This window comes from Anguilla rostrata, chromosome 15 (genome assembly GCF_018555375.3).
Source record: "Anguilla rostrata isolate EN2019 chromosome 15, ASM1855537v3, whole genome shotgun sequence".
In the NCBI taxonomy this organism is placed as follows: Eukaryota; Metazoa; Chordata; class Actinopteri; order Anguilliformes; family Anguillidae; genus Anguilla; species Anguilla rostrata.
The window spans coordinates 29,749,565-29,760,695 of NC_057947.1; the positions used below are offsets into that span (position 1 = coordinate 29,749,565).

An 11,131-nucleotide genomic window follows, 5' to 3' on the forward strand; every position below is an offset into this window, starting at 1 on the left:
TGAAGTGTCCAGCTGCTCGTTTGAAGTCTCAGTACATTCTTTTATTCCACCTTTTTAAAGGAGCCTTCCAGAATAACAGCTTTGTACAACGTTTGCCATGACTGCTGTTGTTCCTTGCTCCTGAGTGGAGTCTCAGTGGTAGATGCCACAGTCATTACAGAAAAAAAAACCCCCGAGTCCTCAATCCAAGGAAGCGGGAGTCCCGCGACGCCTTCACCTGCGTATGCGATACACACTTAAGGCTCAGGTGTTATAGAGCCTGCAAAAATAAGCGCTCACCTCACTGCTTGGGGGTGGGGGTGGGGGGGGGGGGGCACAGTCCTGCTGAATCAGAATAAAGAAGGAAGAAACCGTATCCATGTCACACCCCATATAAACCCCTAATATCTTTATTTCCTCATCCAGGGCTTCCAGCCATACAGTCTCTCATTACGGTTGATAAGGGACGGTCGGTTGTGGCATGCGCTGTGTGGCAGGTTCGAATCCAAAGAATGATGGCCTGGGCCAGTCTGGGACTATTAAAAGCCCTTACACGCTCTGTTTGGGCACCCCAAGAAACAAGATCTGGGGAAACAAGTTTATCTTTAGTTCCCTATAAACATCCGTTCTTGGACGGACAGGAATTACATCAATTCTCCATGCGAACGCGGATCTAAACTGACTACATGTGGGGAGAGTGGGGCACTGATAAAAAGGCCTTTAAAAAAATTAAAAAGAACTTACTAGAAAGTTAAGTTCAGCCACAAGTCACAACAGTAGAAGGGGAGAGAACGGACACACACACAGTGAACACACACGCTGAACACACACGCTGAGGAGGTGGAGCGCATGACGAGCTGGTATGAAAATAAAGCAGGTCCCAGGATTAAACCTCCCGTATTTTTAGTGTGCAGATCAGCGTCAACGGTCTGGATTCCACTTCCTGTTATCCTCCAACAACAGGATATTATGCAGTTTTGATTAGCTTGGAAAAACAGACAAACCACCCCCCCCCCCAAACCCACGTTAATAAAAACACAAAAACAAAATAAACAGAAAAGTGCTGGCAGAAATAAACCAACTATAACAACTATATCACTCATGATCAATTCTATTTCATTTACACACAGGAATGGCTTCATTTTGCTCATAATGACCAACGTTCAACAAAAAGAGCTTTCTCTGCCGTAACCGTGGAAACTGGTACCGCCCGGAATGAAGCGATGTTCTGTCTGGCCAGGACGGCGCAGCTGTCCCCTGCAGTGGCATTTACCAATCAGACAGACATGTTTTTCCACAGCGTACCCTGCCAGAGACACAAAGCCAACGGACAAAACTCCAAAGCATTCATCCCCCACCCCAAGAACAAATAAATAAATAAATTTACAGGCACCGTCCATTTCTTAAATAGAGGATTTATTTCAACTGGTAATGAGTCACACACAACCTGAACACTTAAGATTCCTCTCCACTACATGGCAACACTCTTATTTTCGTATATTAGGTTTATAAAGACTATTATACAATAAAACTAATAAAAAATTAAATAAAATCAGAAAGTGACCACCCCTTTATGTATGACAAGTATACAAAGTGAATCCCCAATAAAGCAGCCTAGCTGCCCAGTAACTGGGGTAAAACAGGACACACACACACACTCACTGCATTTCTGAACCCACCCCTGACACCCATGTCAGTATTATGCCTCAGCAAACAGAGTTTGTCACAATCAATGTTTCTCCTGCGTGTTAAAAAGAAAAAAAGATAAGGCTAACACTTAGGCTACATGTTTCAAAAGGAGCCTGTATGACCATTTATTATGGCACTCATGCAGTAGACAGTGGGAAGTGTTTTGGCTAAACCTTGTGAAATCCAAACTGACATACCAAACGTGGCAGAAAATTACAAAAATGTCTTTAAAAAAAAAAATTAAAAAAGGTTAACTCTGAATAATAAGGTTACATTAAACATTGCTTTCGCTTTGTGCGTTTACCAACATACATTTTTCAAACATACCGTGACGTGACATGACATAAACACTCTAGTAGCAAGTTGTGATACCTTTTTCCATTTGCTCCAACAATAATGTACACAGAACACATCTAGCCTATTTTATATTAAGCAGAACCAGTTCACAAACTAGCCATGGACCAGGGTTATCTGCCTTTAAAATTCCAGCTTTGCCTTTTAGCAGGTAGTTGCTATAGCAACTCTGATAGGCAGTCTTCCATCTCAAACAGAAAATAGTTTGTATCCGTTGGCCAAAATACAAACCTCTGGCCACACAATACTGTCAAATACAATGGTCATTTTAAACAATTACAATTTAACTGAAATCGACTTCTGAACATAGGAAGATTAACTGGTTTGCCTTTTAGGTAAATATCAGGCAAATAACTCAATCTCATTCTGCTTCTCCCATTGTGATGGTTCTGAGATGCATGTGTGGCTTTAACTATGTTTAGAGTTCTATTATAGTTTTTAACTGCATTTCAGTGAAACAGATCAAACTCATGAGTGAGACTGTTATTCATAAAAAGGAAACTTTCAGGTATTGGGGCAAATGATTACCTGTGCCTATCCCAAGAAGAAGCAGCAGATACTTACACAGAACTGATTTCACAACACAGCCATCTTTTCAAGGGTAACAACCTACCCGTGTACATTTATAAATAGACTTCCAGAAAAGCAGACAACCATTCAAAACAACCGGATCATTATCGCCATTATCCCGATAATTGACGATGTACAACTGAAACTACGCCTTCGTCCGCTGAGGGCACACGTGAACACCACATCACAATCTCGATTCTGCCCTTCTGGTTCCTGTGCAGGGGAAACCAAGGCTATCTTTATCAGCGTCTTGTGTCAAAGCTAGACCGGCTGTCCTCGCCAGCATCGGCGTGACGTTAATTGAATTTTTCAGCTAATCCTTTGAAGAATGCATTTGTATTGTGGAATTTCTGCGGCCCTCTTTAAATAGCGCATCACCCCAGGCAGGGATCAGAGCCGCTTTAATGCCAGGCCACATATTGAGCGCATGTGCTGCCGTTTGCGTCACTCCATAAAAGTATAAAAACGTTCAGCAGTTGTTCCGTCTACTAAACGCCGCGCCAAGGGTCTCTGAAGTGTCTGAGCAAGACTGTACGCGAGAGGCAAATCCTCATGACATCTGCGAAAGCCGCTAACCCTTCCCATTCGGGGGTGGGAGTGGGGGGGCGGGGGAGGATTTCAAACAGAAAAATAAACACGGCCAAGTTTATCAGCCGTTTGATGGCTACAGACATCTGAAATCTACACTAAACGGTAAAATTGTTCTGCAACATTACCCCATACATACATTTCCACTTATATCCATTATGCATTCCACTTGTATTCACCTTCTCGTGTAACAAAGGTATTTATTTCCAAAACTTTGAACCAAACTGGTTGCATATCAACTGCTGAAGTCTTGAAGGGACCCACACAAATCAAATACATTTGTGCCTTCACACTGATAAACACAGAATGGCACAAATTCCCCCATAATCACAGCTGCAGGCCCACATGCGTTTATACTGCAAGTTAAATTCCCCTACAGCAGGTTTGAGTGCCCAACTCTGACTCACCGTCTACCACAATTCAACCCGCTTGACCTGATAGGAGGCACCGAAAGGCGGGCTCCATTTCCATCAGTTAACCACACAGATCAAGATCAAAATGTGAGGCCTACAAAGCACCGCTATACAGAACATACATGGTGTTTTAACAGCACGAGGAATGGGTCTTTCAGTGCATCTGAAAGGCCTTCAAGGGCTTTAATGTTCCGAACGCCATGTGGGGTAAGGAACTGAAGCAGATGAACTCCTGCTAATCCCAGAAACAGGAATTTTAGCCCTTAAAGCGATAGTCCCAACGTTTTGGGAAATTTGCCTTTTGGCCATCTTATCAGTAGTTGGAGACGATAAGACTGATACCAATTTCATCCCTGTAAAACCAGTACAAAAACACTGCACCATATCTACAGGCTGCAAGCCAACTGTGCCACCTCTATGAATGGCTACAGACAGTGATGGGGCGTGACTTCAGGTCTGCCAAGTTGCATGTCACAGACTGTAAACGTGCACTTCCACTGCAACCAATAGTACTGCATAACTGGCAACCCCAAACTCATGCTTAATGTGGCACTGTGCAGCTACTAATCACTGCACCCAGTGGATGGATACGTGGTTATTTCTAAATTACAGTTTTGAATTTAACTGCCTCCAAAACAACCAAGATCACGTTTTTCTATTTTTACTTTTACTCGTTAAATGCATGCAAAATGCAAGTATAAACTCTTTGGACATTCTGAAAGGTGCGTTTCCATCACTAATTAGCAGAGGTAGCATTGCTTCCGTCTGTAGCCGTAACCATAGAGGTAGTTCAGTTAGCATGCAGCCCATAGATATTGTCTAATACTATAGTACTGGATGAAATGGGTATTGATCGTATCATCTAATGATGGGCAAGACAGCCAAAAAGCTAATTTCCCAAAATGTTGGACCATCACTTTTAAGATAAATCTAAGTATTAATATTTGTTTCGTTTACATTATTTGGGTTCATCTCTGAGGAGACCAAACCTAATGTGTTCCAAGCAATGAAAAAGCAGTATACAATGTTTGTACAGGTAAGTCAATTTTGTGAGGATACTCAACCTGCATTGCTTCAGTATATGTCCAGCTGTATAAATGGATGCAATGTATGCAGCGTAAATGCTATGAAAAATGTTGTGTAGGTCGCTCTGGATAAGAGCGTCTGCCAAATGCCTGTAGTGTAATGTAATATCAAATGTTACCACCTAATCATTTAGGCCAGATTTTATACCACCATGAATGCAATGTCCTTAAATTGACTTTGTACACTAATGCTGAATAAAGTAGGCTGAACAAACACAAACTTCGGATTCAGTAAAGTGATGAATAAAAGAATTTGATAAAAAACTTGAGGGTAGACATGTTCCTTTTGCCATAGCAAATGTCCGGGACAGTCTTGCTGGACTTACGCCGGCCTCTGATGTGTCAACATGCTGGAGCTCCGGGGCAAATGGAGACAGCTGTCTGGGTAACTCAGTGTCATCACGTTTTAGAGCACCCCATTCTCCAGCCCCACTTCCACTCCCCACACAGAGGCCAACCGGTAAGGGGCCCGACTACACTTAGTTATCCTCAACTGGCGTGAAAAAAAGGACCTTCTTTGCGTTAGGACCACACAAAGAAATTCAAGACCACAGACTGCAAGTCACAAATGACAACATTCCATAGTATTCAAAGAATGAGTGGCTTAAAATTGTATTTTTTTTCCCACCCCGCCCAGCACCAATCTCATATGAATAATAACTGTAAGCCAAACTTATGCCGATTTTTCAGGAAGCAGCCACAGGTGGTTTTTAAATGGATATGAACAGGGCCCATCCTGTTAAGGAACTGTTAAGAAGCGAGGACAATCCTGCGTGCGTCAGAGAGGACATGCTTGTCATTGGGGAAGGTTACTCCAACGAGCGCTGATAACACAATTTGGCATTCCAAACTGGAATTTAAAAAAAAAAAATGAACCTTTAAAAAAAATAATAAATCTAAAATTAAATTTGATACAAAACTTAGAAGTCCCCACAATTCCCAGCAAACGTGTTCAGCTGAAGCACACAAAGGCACAGTGATCATTCCAATCGGAAACCCACTCAGCGCCGATGCCCCGATCACCTGACCTCCCACCCGCTCTAAACGCACCGCACCTGTCACAAGGCGAGAGAGAGGAATCCCAACAGGGTTGCTCGGCAACCTCTTATTGGCAAGGAAGAGGGGAGGAAAAAAAAAAAGGAGTGGAAATCGTCGTCCGTTACAACAGCAAGCCCTGCTGGCCAAACGTCACTCGCTTGCCCAGAACGGCAACCATGCTAGCTGGCAGAGAACCACAGACTGGGCCGAACGCAGGATAGACTGCTTTTAAACACAGACAGAAATTGCAGCTTATTCAGGATTGTACTGGATTCACAAACGAGCCACAGCATCAGGGCTCCACGGCACATCCATTTTAGGAGCACTCATGCTCATGAAAACCTGTGTGTGCCAGCTGAAAAAATAATTTAGGAGCAGAACTACTAATTGGGTTCATTAGTGTGCTAATGAATTAATTTTTCAACTTATGTGGGACCATATGTGTTCCTTGGGAAAATGTTAGCATACTAAAGCCCTGTACTAAATGGTCATTTTATGCAATTAACAGACACTTTTACGCTCATCGTAAAGATGGATATTTACAGAAGCAATCCAGGCTAAGCACATACAAGGGTCAGGGTCCCACCTGGGGATTGAACCAACAACCTTTGAGTCGCAAGCCCAGTTCCCACTTGCCAACATCAGTGAGAGTCTTAGCGGAGCACAGCGTTCAAAACAGCCCCGCTGACCCGGAGAGAGGACCCCTGGCACACCGGAGCGGGCACAGGAGAGCGGTGTGCCACACCACATCTAACGTGAACAGCAGCGCCGTGGAGCCAGAGGCATTGTGGGTAAAAGCGCGGCGCGGGAGACGGGCCTTCTCGGCAACCTGCGGCACGCCGCCCACTGCTTTTCAAAAAAAGTGAGCGAGGGCGCTGTCTGCGGACTCCCCCACATCAGACGCCAGAGCCAGCAGCACAGGATGTCACCACACCGCCTGCGCGATCTGAAGCAGAAATTTTTACAAAAACAAACGCCAGGCCACAAAAGCAACACGAGGACACCAGACAAAAACAAGTTTGTGTTAAGATGTGCGTGGCTACGGTACTGTTCTACTGTGTGAGAACAGCAGCCGTAGCGTTTCGTAGATGCTCTTATCCAGAGCGACTTACACAACCTTTTTTTTTTTTACGTCCATTTATACAACTGGATATATACTGAAGCGATGAAGGTTAAGTACCTTGCTCAAGAGTACAACGGCAGCGTCCTACCAGGGAATCGAACCAGAGGCCTTCCGGTCACAAGACCTGTATCATATCCATTATACTACACTACTACACTGTAATGTAAGCACATTACATATAAGTTAGTTTGAGATGTTAGTAGCCAAGAACTGTTAAAAACAGCTCATAAATGAGCATGTTTATGACCATAAGCCGAATTGTCGTCCATTGAGGGAATTCCACTCTTCTGCTTACTGCTGTCTATATTCTACCACAGGCCACCAAAACGGTGGCCTTAGACAAGCTTTACAAGGCATGAGAAGACGGAGGCCACCTCGATCCTGCCAGGTGATTGTAATCACTGTCATTTTAAAAGTGGCGACAATATGACCAACATGTAAACTGTACGACCAGAGATAAGACTCCTGGTCACTGCGACACTATCGCAAAAGGAGTTTACAGATTGATCCCACGTCCTCACTTTGGACAGTCTGACTACTCTTCTGAGGACGTATTGCCAGTCTACAAGCAGGAAATTAAGAGCTCCAAGCCCATAGAGCAAACACGATAAAATTCTGGTCTGAGGGAAAACAAAATCACACTCCAGGACTGTTTAGAATCAACAGACTGGTCAGTTTTCAAAACCAGTCATAGTCTGGATGACTACACTGAGTCAATCATTGACTATATATACACATGTTTGTGTGGACACTTGCATCCCCAACCTGTACCATTTGCCTCACCTGTTATCAAAAACCAGATTAATAACACCATAAGACTGCAACTGCAGGAGGGGGCCACCGTTTATAAACTGAGGGACAAGAAATACAATAAATGGTATGACTGCAAAAGGGCCATGTCGCCCCCCCCCCAAAAAAATTTAACAAAAAAATAAATAAATAAAATAATTAAAATTAAAAAAATAAAATAAAATAAAATAATTAAAATTAAAAAAAAAAAAACTATCAGGATGAACTGGAGCACAAGAACAGGCACCGTAATCCGATGTGAATGTGGAAGGATACGTGCAATCAGCCGATAAAGCTGAACCCAGTGCCTTTAATAACGACACTGCTTCACTCCCTGATGACCTGAACTATTTTTTTTCCGCTCACTTCTGAAACTCCCTCTGAACCACCACTGGGGCACAGACAGACCACAACCGTGATCTTACCCATCAGGTGACAGGCAGGTGCGGGTGAAGCGTTTAAATCTGTCAGAATGCTTAAAGCTGCAGGCCCTGAGGGGATTCCATCTCCAGTTATCTGTCCCACTCAGCTCGTTGAGGTTTTTTGGTGATATTTTTAATCTGACTCTGGCATGGTGTTCGGTCCCAACATGTTTCAAGAGAAGCCTTATTATACCTGTAGCTAAAAAAAAAAAGCACTGGTGACATGTCTGATGGACTGCAGAACAGCTGTTTCAACCTGATAATGAAATGCTGTGTAAAACTGGTTAAAGCTTTTATATTCAATAATGCACCAGTCATTCTTGACCCTACTGTTCTTTTTTCCAACTATTTATGCGCAATGTTTTACCCAATGCTCTCATTGGATTGAGAGGAATACATCAACTGAATGTTAATGAGGTAAGGTTGACAATCTACATGTTGATTGTTCATGATGTAATGAACATATCGTTCCTTGTTTCTAATACTGTTTGCATGCGTTTGTGTACGTTGTACATTCTGTTTGCATGCGTAGTATGTTGTCCTAAAGAGTAGCCAGGGCTTCCAAATCCATTCCTTTTTGTTGCATGCTGAAGACTAATAATCCAATGTCCCATTGATTGGGAGGGGGGTAATAAAAAGTTGCTTGCAAACACCCCCACAAAAGTTTAAGAGCTTTTGCTACATAACTCCTTATCTTGGTAAGTTGTGGTTGCACAGAACAAACCTAAATGCCAGTCCTTACCTTTTTGATGCTGAGCGATCGGTGCAGTGCTCTGCCACCAGAAGCCACTCGGGCATTTCCACCAATCCCAGAGGGCAGGGCCGTCGAGGAGGGGCTGGAGGGGCCGCTCGGAGACGACGACGCTCTCTCCGTCAGGTTCTTCGGGGTTGAAATTCGTTCGCGGCAAGCCGCGCTCTCTCCATTCTTTATCAGTCTCAGGTCCTCCTTCAAAATCTCCTGGGTGGCCGGCTCACTCAGCCAATTCAGGAACAGTTCGTCGACTTTCCTTTTCAGAATTGGCTGGAGGTCTTGCGATGGCATTTTTAGCCCACCTGAATGGTAAAGAACTGAGAAGGAAGCGCTACCATTAGTTCCTATGCAGCTGGTAAACCAATTTCTCAGAACTCAACAACTTAATTTATGTGAACTCACAATAGAGTATGCATATTCATCTGTTTGTGTCTCAATGGTAACATCATGTACAGGAATATGTTTTTATGATTCTGTAAATCTGAATTAATTTCATATAATAATATAGTATCTTTGACATATGGTTAGGTAGATTCAGAAAATTTGCTAAGTATTTTACAAGGGCAAAGAGCAAAGATATCCCCCCCTCCTGATACATACTCGTTAATTCCAACAAATGAATGACAAACTGTGGAAATGTATATACAATTTCTGACTTTGCATATAGCCCGATATGCAATGAGTATGTATGACTGTTTGAATGCCAAAAGAATGTTGACGGACTGCAAGACTGGTTGCCCAATTAGGTCTGCATTTTATTGTTCATTTGTACACAGTGGTGAAATAGCCAATTCACCACGGAACCCTCCGGATTTATACGACAGTCAAAAGAATGATACATCCGTTCCAATCTTTGTGAACCATTGAATAGCACGGATGAGACACCCAGGCACCTAGCTAGCTACCAGAGAACCTACACACATATAATAGCTATACACGTGCAAGTGTCTGCAAACATCCCTTTGATGCAAATAAAAACCACTTCTGTTTGTAGCAAGTACCCACAACACATGGCTGGCTAACAACTTAGTTAAATGATAAACTCGATAACATAGCTTGGTTGCAATCTCGGCAGTGTTACAGAAATTAATCGTTGGCTGCATCATATCTGTATAACTAGGCAAATATTTTCATTCTTTGACACACACGTGGACAAGGAACGAAGATAGTGGGGTTAGCAACCCAGTGGATGCCAAGAGCTAATGTTAGCTAGCTGTCAATCGCTAGCAACCCGTGCTTTCAGTTTCATGCCATTTTTCTAGCAGCACAGTTCTGATATTTATATTTACAAGTCTATATAAACATCAGTTTCTCCATAATAACGATGGGAAGTTTGCTTACCACTGACTACATGGAATCATACAGAATCTCAATCTACCCAAGAAACCAGACCTCACGAGTCGGCAAGGAAGGTAAATTAAAAATGGCCCAGTTAGCCAGCTAACTAACTAGCAATGGTCGCTAGCGATACTTCACCACTGTCGCTGAGAAAATGCATGCATTGATAAAAATGAGCGCGCTTCTTTGGGAGAGAATTCCTGGTTGCGCTAGTTATGCAACGTTAACTTACAAAATCGCCTCAATCTGAATCGAAATTTAAGCGTACCTAGCTAGCTACTTTTATTAGGAGTCCAGAAACACATTCATGCGCTAGCTACATGTTTAATTCGAGCTTTAGTCTCGTCTCCCCAGGTAACCGGGAAACACAGTTGTCGCGAGAACACCGCTTAGTATACGGGACCAGAGACAGTTTTAGTAAATGATAAATGACCAAAATATTTGACACGTATTTTATATGTAAAATTCCACTTACTTAATGTGACCTACAACGTATTTTGCTACTACAGTAGCCTACGACTGGAATGCCAAGCTCTCTGGTTTTTATTTAATTGTTAATTTCCTTTAGTCGATTAGTTTAGTGTCTGCAGGTGTTTGCTCCAACCAGGCACGACACCGCCCAAATTCAACTAATGAGCTTCATATTTAGAGTGAAGTCGGGTGGTGTAGTGCATGGTTGGAGCAAAAACCAACCTTAAGACCTAGCAGCTCACAGGACCTGGAGCTGAGTAGCGCTTATCTTGATTCCATTATTTATTTCTTTATTTATTTTAGTAAATGGGTTATTAGGAGTTGGACCTCCAGGTAAAAATATACGAGTACATAACTAGGACAATTCAACATTGTTTACCCTTAATTTAGGGTAGTGTTTTCCATGAAACATAACAGTTAATTTCACCATTGACTGTTAACAATTACATTTTTAAAAATATTTTCCCCCAATAGTGTAAAATAAATACAATAGGCTTATATAGAAATATCTTTACTTAGAC

The 11,131-nt window shown here is 42.6% G+C and overlaps 1 protein-coding gene across 4 annotated transcripts in view; it reads right to left on the reverse strand.

Moving 5' to 3' along the window:
* Positions 1–10,753, reverse strand: part of ppp2r3b (protein phosphatase 2, regulatory subunit B'', beta) — a 28,104-nt gene extending 17,351 nt beyond the window's left edge. Inside the window, exons 1-2 of one of the 4 annotated variants that reach the window (XM_064310284.1) lie at positions 10,615–10,753; positions 8,793–9,118 (exon numbers count right to left, since the gene is read on the reverse strand). In XM_064310284.1, the coding sequence (XP_064166354.1) occupies positions 8,793–9,092 (300 nt within the window). In that variant the 5' untranslated portion in view covers positions 9,093–9,118; positions 10,615–10,753. Of the gene's footprint in view, positions 1–8,792; positions 9,119–10,142; positions 10,548–10,614 lie in introns of those variants that run through there. The other 3 variants (XM_064310285.1, XM_064310287.1, XM_064310283.1) reach the window with 3 other exon arrangements.
* Positions 10,754–11,131: the final 378 nt, after the last annotated feature.